The sequence below is a fragment of the Talaromyces amestolkiae genome (assembly GCF_001896365.1).
Source record: "Talaromyces amestolkiae strain CIB chromosome Unknown scaffold17.1, whole genome shotgun sequence".
Lineage (NCBI taxonomy): Eukaryota > Fungi > Ascomycota > Eurotiomycetes > Eurotiales > Trichocomaceae > Talaromyces > Talaromyces amestolkiae.
The window spans coordinates 725,453-747,547 of NW_024468053.1; the positions used below are offsets into that span (position 1 = coordinate 725,453).

General features: G+C 47.8%; 6 protein-coding genes across 6 annotated transcripts; 2 read left to right on the plus strand and 4 right to left on the minus strand.

Annotated features, from left to right (window-relative positions):
* Positions 1-3,583: 3,583 nt before the first annotated feature.
* On the plus strand, positions 3,584-4,653 carry BHQ10_008036 (uncharacterized protein; the record flags this gene model as incomplete). The annotated part of the gene is made up of 2 exons (XM_040880798.1): positions 3,584-3,984; positions 4,038-4,653. The coding sequence occupies 2 exons, from the start codon at positions 3,584-3,586 to the stop codon at positions 4,651-4,653; spliced, it is 1,017 nt and encodes a 338-aa protein (XP_040736539.1).
* Positions 4,654-5,107: 454 nt separating this feature from the next.
* Positions 5,108-6,008, plus strand: BHQ10_008037 (uncharacterized protein; the record flags this gene model as incomplete). Its single annotated transcript, XM_040880799.1, has 2 exons — positions 5,108-5,660; positions 5,734-6,008. The coding sequence occupies 2 exons, from the start codon at positions 5,108-5,110 to the stop codon at positions 6,006-6,008; spliced, it is 828 nt and encodes a 275-aa protein (XP_040736540.1).
* A 160-nt stretch (positions 6,009-6,168) lies between these two features.
* BHQ10_008038 (uncharacterized protein) lies at positions 6,169-7,822 on the minus strand (the record flags this gene model as incomplete). Its single annotated transcript, XM_040880800.1, has 4 exons — positions 6,169-7,344; positions 7,392-7,484; positions 7,537-7,662; positions 7,712-7,822. 4 exons carry the CDS (start codon positions 7,820-7,822, stop codon positions 6,169-6,171), a joined length of 1,506 nt encoding a protein of 501 aa, XP_040736541.1.
* Positions 7,823-8,980: 1,158 nt separating this feature from the next.
* BHQ10_008039 (uncharacterized protein) lies at positions 8,981-11,033 on the minus strand (the record flags this gene model as incomplete). The annotated part of the gene is made up of 5 exons (XM_040880801.1): positions 8,981-9,838; positions 9,887-10,315; positions 10,367-10,685; positions 10,756-10,899; positions 10,969-11,033. 5 exons carry the CDS (start codon positions 11,031-11,033, stop codon positions 8,981-8,983), a joined length of 1,815 nt encoding a protein of 604 aa, XP_040736542.1.
* A 3,620-nt stretch (positions 11,034-14,653) lies between these two features.
* BHQ10_008040 (uncharacterized protein) lies at positions 14,654-15,088 on the minus strand (the record flags this gene model as incomplete). Its single annotated transcript, XM_040880803.1, has 3 exons — positions 14,654-14,812; positions 14,894-15,002; positions 15,063-15,088. 3 exons carry the CDS (start codon positions 15,086-15,088, stop codon positions 14,654-14,656), a joined length of 294 nt encoding a protein of 97 aa, XP_040736543.1.
* An 866-nt stretch (positions 15,089-15,954) lies between these two features.
* On the minus strand, positions 15,955-22,066 carry BHQ10_008041 (uncharacterized protein; the record flags this gene model as incomplete). The annotated part of the gene is made up of 5 exons (XM_040880804.1): positions 15,955-16,143; positions 16,191-18,510; positions 20,713-21,773; positions 21,839-21,942; positions 22,024-22,066. The coding sequence occupies 5 exons, from the start codon at positions 22,064-22,066 to the stop codon at positions 15,955-15,957; spliced, it is 3,717 nt and encodes a 1,238-aa protein (XP_040736544.1).
* Positions 22,067-22,095: the final 29 nt, after the last annotated feature.

The window sequence follows — 22,095 nt, forward strand, 5'->3', positions numbered from 1 at the left end:
GAGGGAAATCCGCCATGCGGGGCCTTGAGGGGATGACGTCTCTGAGAGCATCTTTCATTTTCTCCGATCGCCTTCACCAATTCTCCGTTGCGTTGCCAATCCAGATCAATTAACTGATAATCAATTAACTAGCAATTGACCAGTTTCAGTTAGCTCTAGACGAAATAAATTTGATTCGAAGTTCCCAATCAGCCAGGTAGGAAGAAGTCTTGTTCTGGCTAGCTTAGCTACAATAGCCCTAGCCCGAACATCACCTCCATGCCAGCACGTCCATCAAAACAACGTCTGATACTTGTAGAACGTCAAGGGCAGCCATTTAAAGCGTCACCTTCCGGCTATCCGGGGCTACTAGGAAGTCATCAAAAAGGGTTGAGAAGGTACTACACCACGATGCGTACTGGCCTTTTTCGGACATGTGTACACTGGCATGAATCTACTGAGACGCAACGACATGCTTGAGCATACTCTTTTCGGCCTAGCAGTAGCTCTCATGTATAAGAGTCTCTCTATGGCCGGGTAGTACAGACTGATGCACCTGCCACCTGGGGATTCTCTGGGCGACAAGTGTATATACTACCACCTATTAATCAAAAGGTGATCGGTATTCGCCCTTTCTGAATGGGAACATTCTGCCTTCCACACCGAATGCTGCATGGCCAGTGCCATCACTCCCTTCATGTGCATGGTCTCCACGGTAATGAAGTTCACCAAACCGAACTCTTTGTTCCTTCAATTCTTTTGCTTTAGAGCTAGTCAGGCAAACCCCCTCAGAGATTTCATCCAAGACTGGGTTTCGAGTCGTCACGAGTATCGGACTGAAACCGTCTTCTACAGACACGCCATCAATGAAAATGGCGTACACCCCTAGACCAGTACACAAAATGGATAGAGAGATTTCTACAAAATATGGGACTAGGAGCCAGAAGGGGGAATACTTGTATACCATCTCGTCTGTGTAGGACGTACACAAAGTACTAGACGTTGCATTATTTGTCCCCATGACTGACAAAGTAATGTTTTGCATCAACTCCGGGATGCCAGATCTCAGATCTCTAGTCAGACTAAAAGAGCTTTAGGTTTCATGACTGTCATGTCAACTAGGTTGGACAGTACAAAGGACGTGTTGAAAACGAATGCATTCTGCTCGTCAATTCGTATGCACGACGCCGGAACCAAGGACTGCCTGAGCTAGTGCGAAAGATTCATTGTCACAGCTCATTGCAGGGCCCAGGAACGAGGTTGTATAGGTGCAGTTCTGACCACAGGGTGATGAGAAACTCGTTGAAGAAACCCCCACCATGGATTGCGCCGCAGTCTTCGTCATCAAAGGGGATGGGCCGCCATACGGTGTTCGATCACCTCCTAATGCTTGTTCCCAGACTGTGAGGCTGCTGTGGGACCCGATTCCGAACGCAGTGACTTGGCATAGTTTCTCTGATGAGGATATTTTGGTAGTCACTACGAGAGTACTGGGAGCCAGGATCGAGATCAATACCTGTGCCCACGTCAAAGCCGCCATGACCAAGATTAATGGCGCCCCAATTATCAGGTCTTTTGAAAGAAATAATAGTAGGTTAGACCGAAGGGTGAACACTTTGTCCAAGGCCCCTATCTTGAGGCTTCGACGTCTAAAAGTGTACCATTGCACTGAGATATAGCAATGCCCACGGATATCGCGAATGCCGCTTCGACGATGAATGCCTTATCGGTGGCAACTCGAAATTTCCAGCCTTGTGAATATCTAGCAATCGGTTTGCCATCCAAGAGGCTGTAGCAGAGATGATGGCCGATGCCAATTAGAATACCGAGAAAAAGAAGACCAAACATGACCATGGGTATGCGCTACTTTGAATTTTTGACGGTGCGTTATGAGTTTTTGGGTTTTGTTTTCTTTTCTGGCTAGTCGATTAAGCCAGGTTCGACACCGTTATTGACCTTGTCTTTTTGTTGCTGTGCTCGTTCGGGCCCTAGCAAGCGGTTGCGTTCCATTGCATCGTCTTTAACCTGGCTTTCTTCCTTCATGGCTACCATGGTGAATATTGGCTATCCAAAGTCTGCTGGCCTGACCCAGGCGTGAAGAGCGCTGAAGGAACTTTTATCCTACTCTCTTGCAGACTCGCTAGATGATGGTGGGAGGTCAGCCAGCTAGACTGAACACGTAACTCTGTTTCCAACCCTGTCAAGCGATCGTGTGGTACAAAGCCTACCTTATGTGTTAGGGCGTTATAATGAGGCCGTGGGCGAGGCTGAATCAACGATAGCCCCTAGCGCCTAGGCGCTATAGTTTACTTGATAGAAATTTGAAGCTAAATCTATGGTTGAGAGCTGTACTTGTTTTCCCTTAACCTTCAAATGCGATATACGATATGCGATATGTTGCAAATAATCGTGTCAATAAGCCACGAACATACTAGATATTAGCATGGTGACATATATCAAAAAGCGATCTAGAGTCACAGAGCCTAGCCCTAACATTGCAGAGTCACGTTGAGAAGATTATTCTTAGCGAGAGACTAGCGACGCAGGCATGTTAGAAGAAACCACGAGCCATTTTGGCCGTAAAACGAAAACCTCGATACAAGCAAAAAAACGTACAACAGTTGGGATTCGCTGGTGGTCACCCACCCAACTACTAACCAACCGGCGTGTGGCTTAAGTACGGCTGAGCGGACGGGAAGCCACCCTATGGTCGTACGTGCTGGTTATAACGAAATAATGGGATATAGAGTAATCTGGACATGTTATGAATGGGGGGTTGTTACAAGTTTGGTATTATACATTACGGACCCTGCTAATATTTCGTAAGGGAAATACGTAAGGAATTGTTACAAGGTTAACGCGGTTAGTGTAAGTAGTAACTTCCTCCCCGCCAACTCCACAAGCTCCAAGACGTCAACTCTCGAACACGATCTCTCATATGACTTGACTGCCTCAATGCTCTGGTTGCCAATCTAGAACCATCCTTTCATTCCATCCATTCCTCGGGTCGATCTTCACATTGCGCTCAAGCCCCTTGCTTCTCCGACTACCGATTCGTCTCCTGCGACGCTGCGCATAACTGCATCACCTTGCAAGGCTTGATCTTGCAGTGTACCCCGTTAAGCCTGCACCAACCCCAGGTGATCGGCTGGGTCTGAAAAAGAAGGTATGTCAGTCAACGAGGCTTTTTTCGGGCGTTTTCCCCTCCCAAAGAGGTCACAGACAAGCTCCAATTCGAGGAATGCTCGTTAGTGTTATTTGCCTACAAGTCCATCAACCGCTCTAGCCGCCGGTTGCTGCTCAGTCATTGGAGCTATTGGAACACACGATGTCGCACTGGCAAACTCCAACAAATTAGTCGATGAACGATGCTGCCTGCATCGACGCTGTGTACCCACATGAGTTCTTTTCCCTGTCGCTTGCAATGTCACTTGCATTTTCGTATTGCTTTTGCGACTCCTCCGCATCTTTTAGTCAGACGTGCTAGTGAAGCTTTCCCCAGCTGGCTGTCGTCTGACTATTGTCCCAAAAAGTCAAATTTTTTTGAAGTTATATAGCGAGCCTCTTGCCCTGCGTTATGATACAAAGTAACTAAACCAAAATTATGGAGTCTTCACTGCAGGCCGGTCTTACTCTACCAACCCACAAGTCGACCAAAGCCGACTTTGTTCCTTACTGGGCCCGGTGCCAAGTACAGTACGCGCAGAACCTTTTAGAATATTCGCCGGAGCCTATCGAATACGACTACCACGACGACGACGGCTGGGAAAATTGTTTCTTCTTCCCCGAAGATTGCACACGTGCTCCTGTGATAGACAGCTACGAGACCGATAGCGTCCAGTCGATCGACTCAAGTGACAAGGCCTCATCAATATTGAGTGATGTTGATATTGATTCGGCCGACAATATGACGCCAGCACTTCCGGATATTCGCATGCTCGATACCGAGGCCCTCAGCGATTTGCTAGAAGATAACCTTTCGCCTCCAGAAATTACCTCCATACTGTAGGTCCATCGATCATCGGATTAAAGAGGTGGCTGACTGGTATCATGGATAGAATATTTGCTACGAACGGTGCGATATTTGCGTATGCGTCGGATCTGTCGACTCGTCAACTACGAAACCTGAGCGCAACGTACGGTGCAGCCTATACTTCGTTTGCCAGAACAGCATCTTCAGGAAATTTGACCGGAGTGAAGCACGCAAGTCATCCTTCTTCATACATGACCGCACCCTCTATATCGTTAGGCGATGTCGGCTCGATTGTTTTTGAGAATGAGAACCAGGTGGCTGTCGTGACGAGAATCGCCGATAAGGTGCTCCTTGCTGCAGTAGGGCCAGAAAAAGTACAAAATAAGCCTGAGATAATTGCCAATCCGGAAGGAGGTGAGTCCGGCGATGCAGAGGAAGCGCCGACATCTTCACTACAATCATCTCATGCCACGAAAACTACATCAGCATCGTCATCGTTAAAACCGGGTGCGCAGCCCAACGGAGATGGCCTGCTCGCGACACAGTATGAGATTGACCGAAATAATGATCTCGCGCGTCTTGCGGCGCTCAACTTGAATACGTCGCCAGAGATACTATTAGCGCTCGAGGCGAAATCAGCTGCATTGGGACGGTTTCTGCGACAGAAGTTGCAAGATTTGGAAAGTCCGGAAGATTTTTAGACAACACTACGTGCTTCATTACCTCTTCCGGTTACTGCATCATGGAGAGCCACAAGCGCGAGTTTTATCATTCGGCATCGCTTTCTTTTTAACAATTATTTTCCGAGATACCTTTATCGTTTTTTCTGTCAAATCTCAGACTGAGGGAGATTGTGATATATACAACATTGCATATACTGTGCGCATTTGGATTTATTTGAGTACGTAGTCATCAGACCGAGAATATGCAAATGAGTCATGCAATAACAATATGTGTAGATTAAGACATACGTGACGCTAAACCTGACCCTAACTCTCACGATTTGCCCTTTGTTTCGCTTCGTGATAGCGTGAGTCATAAGTAGCTTAGATTGAGTATTGGTGACTCCACACGGTTACATCCTATATAACCATATCCTCGACTCCTCCCTCCAAATCCAAGAATCAATATAGATCATACAAACGAGAACTCAAAATGGTCCTCGTAAATCTCAACAACGGGGAAGAGCCCTACATCCGCCTCCCCGCACCCCATTCACATATAATCATCACCCCTCCTCGCTCTCTCCATAATACCCAACAGCAACAAAAGCAAGAGGACACAGAGGCTGAAACCGAGATAAGACCACCACCCGTCGACATCGACGCCGCATTCACCGCACTGAACGATGAGCGCGTACACCCCTACCTCGAATCTCCACCATACCCATACAATCGCGAAGATGCGGTGACCTTTCATCGCATGATGTACGAAGATTGTCAACGTATCCTCCGCCATCCTTCGGAGGCAGGGTTGTACAATGGCTGCCCCTTCCGCGACATCCGCGACACCTCCTTCCCCCCTGGTTCCAGTTCTGCTCCTGACGGAGATAAAGGGAGTGTAGCTGCAGCGCCAAAAGTAGGCGACATACTAATCAGCCGCTACCCCTTCTACGAGTTCCCGCCAGACAGCGAGCAGCGCGCAAAGGCGCAGGAGTATAACAATTCATTGGCCGTGGGAGATGAGAATTTGATCTGGGGGATTGGATGTATGTCTGATTACCCACCCCTCTTCCCCGTGTCTACTAAATTATTTGTATTACTGATTAACGTTGCTTGAAGTCTGGCTATTACCCTCCCACCACGGTCAAGGCATCATGAGCGCCGTCCTCAACGCTCTGATCCATGAATGGCTAATTCCCAAAATGAACGTACACATTCTCAAAAGTAGTGCGTTTGTGGGCAACGAGGGCTCAGTGCGTGTGCATGCGAAATGCGGGTTTGTGGTTGAGCAAACTATTGAAAAGGGTTCGAAGATTTTGCCTAGCTTCAAATTTGGGGGTGGTGGGAGGAGGGATATTTATGTTTTGAGGTGGGTTAGAGATGATAAAGATTAGATATATTCAAGAGTAGTAACAAAGAGTTCAAGAGATTATGTCCAAGATTAGGTATCAATCTAGATAAGTTCAAACTGCTCGGAATATTATGACCTCTGCAGGGAGGTATTAAGCAAAAGGTATAAATTATAAGAAAATCAAAAAAGATGGCTGGCGTCACTTATACTCCAGTACCGCCTGGAGAAGTGTGGTAATGGCTGGGGGTGCGCTTCACGCCTGAAGTAACATCGGCAGTCTCAGGTGCAACATCAACCTCTTTATCGATAGGAGGCTGAGTAGCGCTGACATTGCGGCTTGTGGCCGGKGTCGTGGCGGCAGGCGTACCGGAAACTGGGGTAGCAGTAGCACTACCATTGCCAACATTGGTATTGATAGGAGGCACAGTCTCAGTCACAGGCGACGAAACCGGCGCCACAGCCGCAGTTGCGTCCTTGATAACTCTCCACCATTTCTCGGCGTCGTTGGGAGTGTGAGCCTTGAATTGAAACTCGCTGGTAGTCGAAAAGGCGTTTCCGACCTTGCCGTTAGAGATGTCTTTGCCCTTGACGTGGAACTTTACACCGTCAATAGCGCCGATGACGCAGTCAGGGAGGTAGAGAGACAACTCAGGAGTAGGATCCTTGGTGAAATCGTCGTTATCCTTGAACTCGTGCAAGTAACGAGCAGGAGTGACTACGAAATAGCCGGTGCTGAAGCCCTTGATAATTGCGCGAGATTTGCGCTCCAAGGTGCCTTCGATCAGAGGCTTTGTAGAAGCGTGTTCCTGGTTGGGAAAGGAGATGTTGCTGAAAGATCGAGGAGGTGCCTCAGGGTCAATCAAGATACCGTCGTTGCGCTTAACGAAGAGATTCCATTCGTAATCAGTGGGAATCTTTTGTGCGTTTTGAATAATGTCGCCGTACAAGGCTCGTTGCTGATCCAATTGACCGCCCATGAACTGGAAGAAGGTGTTCAAAGCGAGCTGCACAGTCTGAATGACATGGGTCTCGAATGAAGAGAATGAGTTTTGCACTGCAATAGTATCATTGCGGCTGTTATTCTCCTCAATAACCTGCTTGTTCAATCGGTGGTTGATACCACGGCGCAGGATATAAGGGTCATGTTGTGGCTCGATTTTGTTATTGGATGCCGAACTATACGCAGCAGCATGCTGGCCGAGCAATTCGATGTGTTTCTGTGTGACGCTACGGGCCTTGTCGACAGCCTTTCCTCCTTTGCTGGCGCCGGTCTTGAGCTCTTTGGATTTGTTCTTGATTTCCTTGTGAAGTCTTTCAAGGATGGGCAGGACTTGACCTTTGAGGTTCTTGTCGAGTTCGATATACATGTTTGATGTTCCCTGCCTCTGTCAATTCATGTCTGATGGAGGTTGTTGAAGAGCCATACCCGTGTGTTGTTGCGCATCACCTCAAACAATCCTGCAACACCTTCCAAGCCTTGATCGAAATGATGACCCTCTCGGAGAGGGTTGTTAATAGCCTAGCCATAATCAGCTTCTTTCTCGGAGAAAATTCAGAGCAGAAAGAGATACCTTGAGCACTTTCTCATAGTCCTTGGCCTGGGACTTGTGCATCTTGGCCGTGGCATCGATGTAGTCTTCTAGATATCCGCACATGTGCTTCCATGCCTGCAGGCGCTCGAGTAGCAGGCGCGCTGTCTATCGTATTCTTAGTATACATTGCGTCCAGTTGATGGGGTCGACAAACCTCGCTGGTATCCTCGCCGACAACGCCTTCATCATCGCTCGTGGAGGTTGTAGCAATGCTGTGGGTGGTCGCAGTGCGGTGCGGTAGGGACGTGGCTGGTGCGGCTGACATTTTTCCTGTATCAGGATGAGGTTAACATACTGTCAGACAATCCATCGCGGAGAAGCGGGGATGAAGCGTAACCGTGGTAAACACAGGGGCCTAACTCACTTTGATTGAACAATTAGGTAGATCAATAGATATAAGAACGAGTATTATATAGAGTATATAAAAAAGAAAGCACGATCCAAGAGAATAGTCTAAAATATTTAAGCAGAAAATGAATCCGAAATAGCAGTGATCGTGGATGATTTGATCGACAGAGTTTATGACCTCACCTGCGCCACTTTTCCCGATCGGGAATTGGGTGCCTTGACCCCTTTTATGGCCAATCAGGCACTTATTTCTTTTCTTCCGTATTTGTTCTATGGTTCATACACTCTGCCAGAGTATACTTCTTGTAACCCTAATACTTGATCTAGTCTATACAATTGCAATTGCACACAATTCGAACAGACTTATAAGTCAATTCTCGCAAATAAACAAACAACATCAAATTCATTTCTCAGGCACACACAACCAAACCTAGCTTATCCGTTTCCAGCCTAGCGCAAATATGCAGAAAAAGGGCACAGCCACAATCAGCGTAGTCCCCACCTAGCCCAATTCGGGAATTTAGACTAGAGCACATTCCAGGAACAGTCTAGCGCAATCGGGGTCTGTGGAGCAGCCACTGTCGTCATTCAAAAAGTTATCTTTTGCTTCATTTTCCTCGATCGGATGATAGGATTGAAATCTGTACGTAGTTGCATGGTGATCGACAAGAGCTATGCACAAAAAAAAATACAATACATGCAATCGCATCACTCATCTCATCGTTCTCGTTGGTGGGCACGTGCTATTTTCCGTATCCCGCCTGTCGAATTTGTATCTGCAAAATCAAACGAGGAAAAATTCAAAGTATCCAACAATTGTGTGATATGACCTTGGTGGAATACAACGCCTGTAAATTGAAAATATGAAGATATATCATAAACGCCCACCCATGACAAATATAATCAAGAATTAAGGGGAAAAGACATCCAAACAAAGTATGGTATCTTGATGAAGAACGATATGTAAAATAAATAAGACTCCGGATATTATGCGAAATGATCCACAAGCTGGCAGAAGAGAGGAGATGAGAAATGCTATGTGGTATGAGAATGTATAAGTCGAACGATAGGAAAATTATATATCGACACGGGCTTGCGTGAGACGTAACCGTCGCTCGTCGTCATCATGCCCGTGACCGATATGTTGATTGCCGTAATACGGTCGGTGAAGCGCCTCGTTGAGTGTCGGCATCCGCGTAGGCGAAGAGGTGCCCGAGCTCCGGAGATGTGCTTGTTGCGGGGGAGGAAGTGGCCTCGGTGCAGAGCTCAATATAGCAGCATCGTAGTCCGGAAGCTGGCTATCGTATTGAGTCCGAGCGGACGATCTGATGGCGGTAGTATAACTCGGTACGCGGCTTAGCGTTTCGACTTCCATGTATTGCGGTTGATGCGGTGTAACCATTCCTGACGGCACGGTAGAGTCCAAATGATCGCGCTCTTGTTCATCGGAAGCTCGTCGAGAGCCGTTCTCGGGGCTGTGTGAATGCGAATTGCCGCCTGACTGGCGCCCATTCGCCTGGCTAAAGTAATCTGCAGGATGGGCCTGATCGTGGCTGTCGCCGGTACCGGGAGATGAAGAATAAGTGCCGCGAGTGGCATGGAGATGGCTAAGTCGGCTGTGCAAGGCCGATGCGGATATGTCGCCATTTGTGATGGCTTCCAGGGAGGGAAGATCTTCAGACGAGATATTCCTGCTCAATGCGCCAAAGGGTGTAGCAGAGCCGCTCATAGGTCCAGGTGTGCGATATCCGCTCATGTCAATGTCGCTGTATAAACGATCAAATGTGTGTTGTCCGTAAAGAGGCGGTGCCTGGTTCGCGAATTCGTCTGCTGCATGCTGACGGGCGGCGGCTCCGTCTTCAATAAGGGTGTTGTTATCGTCGATGCGCAGATCCGGTGAAATCAAAACCGAAACAGGCAGCGTGGCGCGTAACTATTTAGAATTAGCTTGACTCTCTCGATTCGAGAAGACTCAACTCACCTCGCTAGTGTGTCCGTCCGGGTTGTGCAATTGTATTCTAAATTTGAGCTTATGACGGATCTTGATTCCTTTGACATCCGTGTCCTGCAAACACCGCGACAACGAATGTGGAATATCCAATGTGCGATGAAACTGGAATCCTTCCGCCGTCTCATCCAAAATTTCTAACTGCTCGTCTTCGTTCAATTCGTAATCATCAGTCTTGATCGTTCGCGTCGATTTGTAGGTGTTCTGCACGGTCGTTGGATCATCCGGGTTCATCGTGAGTTCATGAGTTTCAATAAGTTGTGAGGTAATCGTTCCAATCTTCAGCCCTTTCAAAAGGGGAATAAGACGAAAATCGACTTGCACCGATGTGCCAAAAATAACGGCTTTTGTGGGGGTGCTAATAGAGTATTCAATTTTGTTTGGCCAGATGTTTTCCACCGACTGAACAAAGTTAGTACTGAATAATCTTTTCGTCCGGATAAAAGTACTGACCATAGCATGCGCCAGCTCCAAAGCACTCGGATCCAACGTTCGCACAATGCGTACCGGTTTCCGGATAACGATATCGCGGGCATATTTCCTACCAATCTCCGCTTTGAATCGGTAGGTAACCCACGTATCGTGCAATCCTTCAACACTTTCTGGCAAAGAGCCCTCCAGTACGACGTCAAAGGGGAACTCATAATTATCGGCTGGCAAAATTTCCGTTTTCCCTTTTCCGGCATCCCGAAACTTCCAATCCTTTTCGAAAAAGACCTTTTCTTTGTAGGGTTTGCGGCCACCTGCTGTAGCGCTAGAGGGGAGATGCCAGCTAACACGAGAATGAGTCAGCCATGCTCAGCCGAGGTAATATCACATTCGAAGCTGAAGAAGGGTCATACCATATCCGCGACATGCCGGTCAACGACAGTTTGAGATGCTTGATGGTAAGCGGTTCGGAGAGACACAGCACCAATGTGCCTCGCAGATGGGCACTGGCAGCTTCGTGCTCGCTCCCACGGAAAACGACATACTGGTCATCCAATCTATGAGCAGACGGGTTAGCATGAATATCATACAACCGATAAAGCTATTGCATTGTCAAGTCCACTCACCTGATGTCAAAGTATTTGGCACTGCTGGCGATGCCACCACCACTGAGGAAACTCAGCGCCTCCATGTCGGACCGAGCACATGTGACGGATACCGGAGTATCCTCACACTTGCGATAGATTGATGTAGATGAGTACGGAGGATAGATGATTCAGTGCTCCTCGTGTGTCGAGAAGAGTCGAGTGTAGATTTGTAGGTGTCTGTGTATAGCAAATAGCAAAGCAAAATAGTGATATGGAAAATGGTGATAAAAAAATCACGCCAGCAGGAAACTTGAAAGTGACGGTACGGCACGCAATAGGGCGATTCGGGTACTCACTAACAGGACTTGGGTGAGTCTCTGTGCCCCTCCATGGGCCACTGATGCAGGGCCGAAGAACGGCTAAAGGCCGGAATCGTTCTTAGCGGACGGGTCGGCTCCACAGTCATCCGATACTATCATAGTATCTGTGTACGTATGTATTATACATAGTAACACTGGATATTTTTCCATTCCCGTCAGGTGGCGTGAGGGTACCTAGGTAGCAACAATAAACCTGGCATAATCCTAGGACAGATCATATAGCTCATGTATAATGCTACTTTCTGCACAGCTCAGCTCATCCTTCCACCCTCAATAACATCGTCAGACAATGGGAAGAAGATTTACCAGATCGGCTAATTGCACGGCAATACAAACGCAGTACCAATACGAAGCATACAATACAACTAAGACAGACTCGTTTAGAGGAGCCTCTTCTTATCTTGCAGAAAGGTTATCGCGGCACAAACGTAAATAAGTTACAAACTCGTCGCGAGTCGTGCCATGAGGCAGTCGCATTACCATCACTGAGAAGTCAGAACATATGACGGCCTCAGCAGTCGACAACTCACGCAGGTATTTAATCGGCCTTATATGCGATCGGTGTGTAGACCGAAGTACATGTGCATGCATACTGCGTATGTAGTCGCGAAGTATGTGCGATGCATCTGATCTGAGTCGCAGTTTTCTACTAGACGAACAGAAGAGATAACGAACGACGCTACTATTAATGGAAAATTTATTCTGCAGCGTATTATATAATCAAGTTAATAACTGACGTGATACTCTGCTAGCACCGATCGGGCCAAGTCAAGAATTACCGCAAACAGCCATCAGACTCGCAGCGAGGTTTCACCTTGTAGTTACCACCAGTATTGGTCAATACCAATAAAGTAGTATTTACTATGTAACAAGTGTCCCAGTACGACGTAGTATGTATGGCATTTTAGGCCAGAGCGTGCCTGTGTACAATAAGTCAATCCAAACCGGTGAGGACAGTAACTCTCGCCATTACGTGATGGCATAATAAATTACGGCTAGTAAGCGCAGATCATACGGCCCCACCGAAAAACGTGTTCTAGAATAAATAACCGAACGTGTTGTATGATATGACGCTGTGCGCGTGCTGCAGATGACGAAATGTCAATAAACTACATACTACGTAGTACAGTACTGTATGTATCGCGAAACATATCTGCCTATCTACTATTTACTATGAACTATGATACGATTCGATCATGTATGGGTGTGTACATAGTGTGGCCACGCGGTACCCAGGCCGAGGTGTGCTTACCTAGGCGATTCTCGGCGACGGTCCGATATGCGCGGAGTTTAGACGGCCAGCTGTCCCGCTAGCAGATATTATGACGGATCGCATACACAGCTACTGATACACGCAGACTGACGCATACTCAACCGTCAACCTACCCTACAAATGTTGTCTATTGTGCGATCCAGMCCAGCCTATTTCCGAGCCGTATCGTTTCCATCGTCGCTAATTGGACAACACGGTCTCGATAGACATTGGTTTGAGAGAGATTGCACTCTGCCCTAAAACTTCCAAGCTCGACCCAGTCCGACCCACCGGGAGGAGTGAAACTTGATACATACAGACGGAGTCAGGGGCTTAGTCCGAGTCGCAGAAAGACGATACACTTTACACACGAGAGGCAAGTCGATGTGGCTTGTGACTAGCTCCCTAACTATACATACTCAGTCACTGAGTGATGGCGAGTTGGTGACAGATAAGAACAATTCTTAGAGTGGTTATTCCACGGAGTATCACCGACCACCATGCCATATATGCAGACCGTTTCGCAATTTGCCTAAATACGTTGTACTCTCGACGGAGTTCACTGTAGCTTTGTACTAAGTATGCATAGCCGTCCAGTACTATGCATGCAGCATGCGCCGTGATCAGACTAATGCCGGTTCGACGCTCGACTGACAGGATGGCGTGCCAAAGACGAACAAACAAAGGGATCAGATAGTTGTCTCGCTTAGCTAATGGCTATAGCTAGACGGGATGCCGAGAATCCACTATCGGGCTTGTCCGATAACAAGCTGATCCCGGCTTGGGCTGAATTTTTTTGATCGAGACGGCATGCAGTGCAGTCGGTGAAAGGATTTACCGGTTATAGTCTCGTAGTCTAGATGTTCCAGATGAGCCACGGAGCACAGAATCGCGATGATACCGTATCATGCACATAGCAAGGCGAAAGTTAAAAAAAAAAAAATCAGAAAATTTTTCAATAAGAGGGAGAGGAGGAAAGATAAGCTTGACCCACGGTCAAGCTTGCTCGGGAAGTCCCGCCGTGTCTTTTACTATCGGCCCGTCTTGACTTTTTTTTGATATGGGCACCATTTGCCTTTTTCCTGTCCGTGTCGGCATGTCTGTAATCCATTGGCTGGATGCCGTCCCTTGAAAAACGCCTCTGCCGATGTATCTGTAAGATACAAGCGTACGTACTATATGTATCAGGGTTGGTATGTACCTGGACAGATACACCGATACACCGACATACTATGTAGTAACTAGTAGATGGAAGTGGACAAAGGGCTAGAACCTTGTTGGTCTCAACTCTTGTTCGTCGATCAGATCTGCTGGGCCTTTGTCCGGTACTGCCCGAGGCGATGTAGAGGTTATCGGGAGGTGTCGGACGTAGTAAGATCACTGTGATATCGATGTTTCAAAATCAATGTATGGAGTAGCTACTTCAGAGTTTTCACGGAGGACTCTACGCCGCGAGGCGATACTTTTGTTGGTCTGGTCGGTGACTTGCTTCAGATGACACGGCCAAACACATTTCCCTGAAGAACCAGTTGATGCGGAATATCATCAGAAAGAAAGGATAGCCAAAAATGGAAACTTTCCGATCTCATTGCTATTTCCCTTTTTGGCGTGTCCGCCTCCTACGAATGACCAACACCTCGCGCTTGTGTTTACATGTACTTGATGACATTTCAGGACTAGCACATGATGTAGGCTGACTTGGATAAGTCTGTTTGGCATCTACGTAGACGCAATCAATACTTTCGTATCCCCAATACGGCATGTGCAAGAACAAGGGATCAGACCTAGCTTGTGAATGCATGTATTTCGAGGCATGACCACCCCACAAGTACATAGCTCCTAACATGCAACCAGCCTCAAGCTCAATTCATACGAAGTACGATACATAAGTATAATCCATGCAAAAAAGCATGCTCCAATCCAAAATCAAAAACATCCCGAATTATAACCTCGAAACGAATGAAACTCAAGAACATATCAACAAAACGCCGTACCGCAATGAAACGACAAAAGAGACTCAAACGTCGACTGTCTCATATTTATACATCCATATATACCCTCTCCATCTCGCGACGCTCAAAGAAAGGTATACTTAAAAAACCCACCCCAAAATAACCCACAGCCCAACCCCAGTCCCAACACAAATGCCCGCAACCTTCATAACAGCGACCTTGTCACCCGCGCGCGCGGCACGGGTTAATCGCGATGCGCTCCCGCGGAGACTCGTGGACATGTTTGAGAATACTTCGTTCTGTGGCATCCAACATTAGTAAGCTGAACCCATGTAACGATAATGCATTAGAAAGAGTAGAAAGAGGGAGGGGGGACGTACGGTGTTATCAATCGTCTCATGGTTTCGCGCATTATCATAAATATCGATCGTGACTGATTTCAGAGCAGAGGTTTTTTGAGCGAGGGAGTTGAGGAGGGCGTTATTTTGTCTGTTTCGCCGGGTCAGTATTCATACTATACGGTTCTCGGGTGGAGGGGACTGGACGTACGATTCTCGTTCGTAGGCATCACTCATTTTGGCGGTGAAGATTGTTGATGATTTTTGTAGGTGATGATGGTATCCTTTGCAACGTTGCTTGTAGATTGTGTTTTCTTGTGTTTCGTCTCCTTCAAGCGTAATGGCGAGGTCAAGTCGACCGGTTCGTATCGCTCTTTCGTCCAGATACTCTGAATGTGTTGTGACCTACGTATCTCGTCTTCGCAATACTCTCGTCTTGATAATCCCGTCGTTAACAAGGTCGAAGAGGTGGTCACTATTTTCTCAAAGATAGATTGTCTGTTCAACGTCACGATCAGACCCCGGACTAAGTTTCGCGTGGCTGACTTGAATATCATGTGACCTCCCCCCGGCCCCTGAAATCGGAAGGTCGCTAAGCCTAAAGTGGACAGGCAATGTCATATGAAATGACAGCATGATCGCCGCTAGATTGGCGCTTTTCCTTTTTAAGAATACTACAACTACGCTTATCATTGTGTTCGATGTTCCATATGCGTCCATTCATGACTATATTATGTATCTTCGGTATACGTAGCATGAAGCTACTTATTAGCGGACACAAAGCAAGCAAAGAAAGACATGCATGTCGTCAGCATACTCGACAAGCCGAGTAGAGACATACAACCAACAAAACAATGATTCATTCCATCGAGACGCTATGCCCAGTTTCTGACGCCGTGTGCAAAGCAAATCCCAATGATAAACAGATAGATAAAACAGAATAAGAAAAAGACAGGATAAACGATAGTCAGCCTCAGCCGGTACAGAAGGCATGGTAAAACGGCTCCAGCAGCAAATGCAACCTCTCCCTCGTTCAGCAACGCCAATCGTAGCTTTAATCCCAAACAGCGTATCGCCCAACAAACGCGGAGTGCAACTCATGTTCACCACATTTCTTCGTCACTTTCTAACTGTGCAGCGTCGCCCAGGGATCCATAAGACCCATCATAATGCTGATGGTTCGTATCGTAAGCGTTACCATTTTCATAACCTTGCCGGTCAGACGCATATTGGTCGCTATGTTCATCGGAACTATAGCTGTATTCTTCGTAGGTCTGCTCCGAGTATTGTTGCTACAAAAGTTAGATAACGAAATAAAACAAGCAACAGAAAGTCTCACCTCTTGGTAACGTTGATACTGAGTATACTCATCTGGTTGGTCCGTCTGCTGCTGTTGTTGTTGTTGTTGCTGCTGCTGTTGTTGCTGAGCTCTCTGTGCTGGCGATGTTGGGATGGACATTTGCGGGTGCATCTTCTGCACTTTGGACAGATATGAATACATGAAATTGCTGAGAAGAACCTGAGAGTGAAGCGGTCGACGAGGATTGGCCAGCTTGATATGCGCCATGCGGTATATAGCTCGCTCTTCCATAATCGTAAATCGCGTCCATGGGTAATCCTGGTCCGGTATTAATTGTACATATGTCGGTTCGGGGGACAATGTTCGAGAAAGACTCTTCTTGTGATCGGATCCGCTTCTCTTCTTGCCGCCGCCAAATATCGATGATAGTAGCCCTGATTCCTTGTCCTTTTTCGAGTCTGACGATTTTCGTTGGCTTTCTTTTCTTCGCTCTTCTTCCAAGCGTTGATCGATAGGGCGTTCCAAGATCAGACTCTCGCGACCTCGAGGTACGCTATCAATGGAGTTTTGAAGCACGTCAAGCCGTGTGTTATCTTGCTTTTCGTACGCTCTTTCAGCGCCAATGTGTTGTTGTTTCTTACTCTTTTTGCCATCCTCCTTTCGTTTTTCCTTATCATCCGATCCACGAGACCAAGGCCAGCTTGACTTACGGCTTCCATCGCTGTCTTTTTTGTCTTTGTGTTTCTTGCTATCGGATCGCTTTTCTTCAACTAGAGTCGGTATTACCGACAAACTGTCTGTGCGTGAATTACTATTCCCCGGTAATGGCGATGGATGCGATGCAATATCTGAAAGAGTCTGCGTTAATGGCGCTTGTCGTTTGTTATATGAGGATTCGATTGAGGATGTTCGGTCAGGGATGGTCCCAGATTGCAACTGTCGGTCAGAGTCTGATGATGGCGGAGTTTCTATTATTTGAGGTACTATTTGTGCAGAAGGAATAGTCACAGTTGAACGTCCGTTCGAGCCGATGCGCGATTGCCACTGGCGCTGAGATGAACTTGCTGCCTTGGGGTCTAACATTGACTCGAAAGTTGAGTTCGTTGTGCTGCCTGGAGGTAGTGCAGTACTCTTGGATGGTGGTGGTGATGGTGTCGGGGCTGCTGGGGCCGCTGGGGCCGCTGGTGCCACCGGTTTGGGTCGGTCTTCTATATTGCGATCCGATATACTGCGTCCAGGGTCGGTCGACGATCGCATTAAAGGTTTGATAGCAGGTGGATCTTCCAGCGTGCTAGAGAGCGCATTCCCCAGCGTCTCTGGTGTTCTTCCGACTCTCTTTGAATAAGGAAGCCGCTCGCCCTTCTTCAAACTTCCTTTCCGGTACTGAGTTCTCGTAGATCGTTTGAGACTATGGCCCGGAGGCGCAGCAGGGAGGATTGGCTTATCTTCACTTGATGATAAATCAAGCTGTTCAATACCTCCGAGTAGAGCCAGTGTCTCTTTATTCACGTGCTTCTTATCATTCACAATTTCTTCCAATGTTTGTAAGTTCGGCCTGGCCGTGTCTCCTTTCGCGTCATGAGCTTCTGCTCGCTTTCTTTCTAGACGATCTGCGCCGTCAACATATTCCTGCGAATCGTCGATTTGCCGTGACAACTTTGATCGTTTCCGGCGGAGACCTCCTCTCGAATCCTCTCGTTCGACGCCTAAGCTGGATGAATAGTCACCTGACCTCCGTTGTATCTGTTCTTTTTTGCTCTCGAGGAACGACTTGAATTCTTTGGGCGCAAGCTCTGGATGCAGACGGGCCGGGACCCAGAACAGCCGGGAGGCATCATCCTCGTCGTCTGACGCAGAGGGTGCAATGGCGGGCACCTGGAAACTGGAATAAGACGGCAGATCGGGGTCCCCGGTAACATCCATCGACATTCTTCGTATGGCAGCGAGGGTATGGTATTCTTGCTTAATGGCATCGGGATTGGATTCATAGTCGATATCGGTCAACGGAAACGATGAGTTGGCGGTATCTGTTGGCGACAAGTGAACTGGTGAAGACGGCTCTCTTTCAAAGGACGGTTGTTTCGTGACCGTAGGCCGCGTAGCACTTTCTGGCTTGAGCGTGTTGTCTGCGCCTACCCTCCTTCCGACATCTAAACTTGCATTACCTGGACTCGGCGTCGCTACTGAAAGGGTTTCGCCCTGCGGTGTCGGCAGAAAGCTCAGTCTCCTCGCATCTCGATCGTAACTGTCACCGTACAAATGGCCAATTGCCTCGGTGACATGGTGATTTTCATCACTTATGGATAAGGTTGGGACATGGCCTCGTTTCGCGGCATACCCCCCGTCGGCTTCGTAGGGACTGGCGGTAGTCTGGTGCAGGTACTTCAGAAGTCAGCTGATATAAATACCAGAAATATGTCCAGATGTCAAGTGTGTCAATAAGAATGAAAGGATTTGCAATTCAGTGAGGGGGGGTCAGCGCGCGCGAACGCGGCGGCACTTTCAGGTGACAGGTGAAAGACGACTTTTATGCAATAACGCACCTGCATCGGAATAAATCGACGCACACGCCTCGCAGATAGTCCAGAATGAATACAGATTTCGACAATTCCTTATGACGGAGAGAACAAGAAAGAGGGGCGGCGTACACGGGGTTGCTGTTGCACCGCCTGGGCCGACGGATGGAAAGGGCTACCAGTAGTCATCGAAGCCAGGAGGCGTGACAGGGTAGAGCCATGCAACGTTTGCAACACATCAAACGGGCGTGTCAGTCATGGACAGTGTTGTATATATGACTGCGAGATTGTTGGGTCGTGATTGTCGGTCTGGAATCGAAGCGTAGGGGCGTAAGGTGACAGGGGACTAGGCACGGAGGAGTAAAGTTGTTTAAGTTGAGAAGAAGCGGGCAGCAGCCACCGTTTGAGTTAGCTCAGCTCTCCCGCCCACTTTACACATACAACTCTCTTTAGACTTGACTAGCTACTAATATGCGTTTATCTTATGTCTACACGGATGGTCGTTTTCTGCATCGCATTTCCCAGTATGGTAGTTTAAGCACTCTGCCGATTTACATTCTGCAAAAAGAGTTACACCATCACCAAGAAACATGCGTCGCACCAGGCTTGAATAGAATCATTAAAATGTAGCGGTACTGACCTCAACGAGAATCCGTTCTCTGCCTTTACTGGATTTATGAACGGGTCGGTTTCATGGTATGACTCGATTTCACTATCAACTGGGTCGGTCGGCGACAGGAATGCTATAAACTACCAGCCTCGCAGGAGTACCCAGGAAAGAACGTCATTTACAGTCCAACACAATCATGAAGACGCAGCCTGACGCTTCTGATGCACTAACACGCGCCTATCCGGCTGAAGAAGTCATACTCATCATACTTATTCAGCGCGTCTGGCTTGGATCATTTGATTGACATGAGTCATGACCGAGATCTGGTAGGTTCATCGAACCGTTGTTCACAGCACGTGCATTCTCGCCAGACCATGGTCCAGCCTGTTTTTATACTATCCTCTGAAGCAGCGCCCTGGATGGATGATCGTGGAATGCCACCGTTCAGATCAACCTCAGATTGAACAGCGAGCCTGTGCATTTAACAATCTATCAAGCACCCATCCCGGTCGTATACGTATACCCCACAAATCAAATCAAACTAACAGAGAAATCAAGATGCTGAAGAGGAGTCAGTCGAGCCAAGCCGACCAGTCACAGGCGACCGTGACAAGGCTACCCCCCGTAAAGCCTCGAATAGGCAAACAGTCACATGATTTCCTCCAATCATTCGCTGGCATGCGAGATTTCCGATCAGCTGAAAATTAAAATTAAATGTTGAAGGACCAGTTCAATACGTAGTGCATTTGATCTTCAGCTCATTTTCTCAGCTTCACGATCGAGTTCGCGGGGATTGCGGTGCAATTAGAGCACTTAAAATGGGGCCACGGTGATCATCATCAGCCCCATCCCACTCTCTAGCTGATCGTCATGACATACATATACAGACGTACGATAGTGAGTTAACTACGGCGGCTCGCCTCGTATTGCCTGCTAGCTTGCCTACTTTAGGTATTTGGCTTGCCCCGCTGAATATAAGCTTCGATTTCACGGAGAATTCGGAGTACGGAGTAAGCTGGAGAAAATAACCGACGATGGCCACAAACTAACGGCAACCATCGAATCGCTTGTATAGCTGCTTGTATAAACAACATAGCAATGACAAAACGAATACTAAAGACCAAGGCGCTTGCTTTTTCTATTCCTGCAATACAACAAGGGTGTATGTAGAGAAGGCAAACAACCATATATTCACTGGCCAGTTCAATAGGTAAACAAGAGAAAAATCACCCCAAACGCAAGTCGGGTCCGCATCAGTGAGATATCATAAGGACGGTAATATTGTAGACTCTTTGGTATATTTCTACCGGAGATGTTCAATTTGTAAACAGAAGAATGGATATCAACGATTCAGTCATTTCGCGACAGGGTCGACATAGTTGCTATTAGAATGATCAGCAATTGACTTATACAATAAGATGGAAGAGCTGCATACCTTGGGAAAATACCAGTCCGATCGCCAATTCTTCCAGTCCACCAATCTTCTGCTTTTTCGGTGCGCTTGAGAATTGTGATGACTTCGCCCTTCTTAAAACCAAGATCTCCCTCCTGATCAGCATCAAATGTGAATAGCGCAACTGCCTGGTCCTCCCGTAACCCAGCTGCCGCGCCCGTTTTTTGACCAAAGACAGGTTTTGGTGCGGTTGGACGGGTAGGTCTATTGCGATTACTGAAAAAGTCTTCATCTTCGTAACCACCACCACCGCCGCCACTGCCATATCCTCCAGCTCTTGTTGTGTTAGAACGGTTCATGTTTCCAGAACTTGGTCGATCATAGTAGTCATCTTGCCAAGTTGTTGCTCGGCGGGGTCGGTCTCGATACTCGTACTCGTCGTAGGTATCTGTCGCCCGTGATCCAGCACGTTCCCTTCGTTGTCCTTCTCCGTAAGCGGTGCCCCGACGACCTTCCCACAGTGAATCATCCTGCGAGTCGTCGTAAATGGGAATATCGTTATACATGGAGTCAGCTCCAGCTGCCCGGTTGCCAGAAAACACACGAGAATTGAGTACTCGCATCAGAGGTTCTGCAGCTGGAGGTGGCGGGACAGCGCCGGATAATAGTTGGCGAGCACTGATACCGCTGCTGTATAACTTCGCATTGGCATCTTTGCGTTCCACCAATACACTTCCCTCCAAACTAACACCAGCAAACAACCCCTTGGTCTTTGAATATGAAAACACGGCTGCTACACCTCTCGTACTAGCCGCCCCCGCTGCCTCGGCGTTTCGACCGACAGGACCAGCGGCTAATGAGACGTTTCCACCAAGTGTTATGCTTCCGGCCTGTGAGAACGTACGCACTGCAGCGGCGTCGTTGAGAATAAACACGAAATCTGTCAATTCAAATCCGATCTGTCCGCCAAATCCGGCMCCTGCCGTTGCGATCGCAGATGGCGCAGACCAAGATCCATCTGCCAGTCGAGCAACAACGACACCGGAACCGAAACGACCAGATCCCAAGAAACCAGCCTTGAGAACCGAGAGGATAGCGAGACCCTGCATATGAAAGCGCATAATTAGTAGTGTTCAGACAGACTATGAGTCACTTGTCGATGTCTTACCTTCGCACCAGCCAAGATCTCTGGCGGAATGATCTTGTCGGGACCAAAAGCTTGTCTTGGATCAACGAACGAAGCAAGAATCTTTCCAGCTTTCTTACACTCGCCTAGAATAGAATGACACATTAGCCGCGCACATCGTGGTGCGGGGAAACCTCCGCAGCATGTTTAAGAGACGACAGACTCACTCCTCATGGACGAGGGTAGTGGATTGTGAATTCCCAAAGGCATATTGGTATATCAAGTGGCAAGTCGAGCAA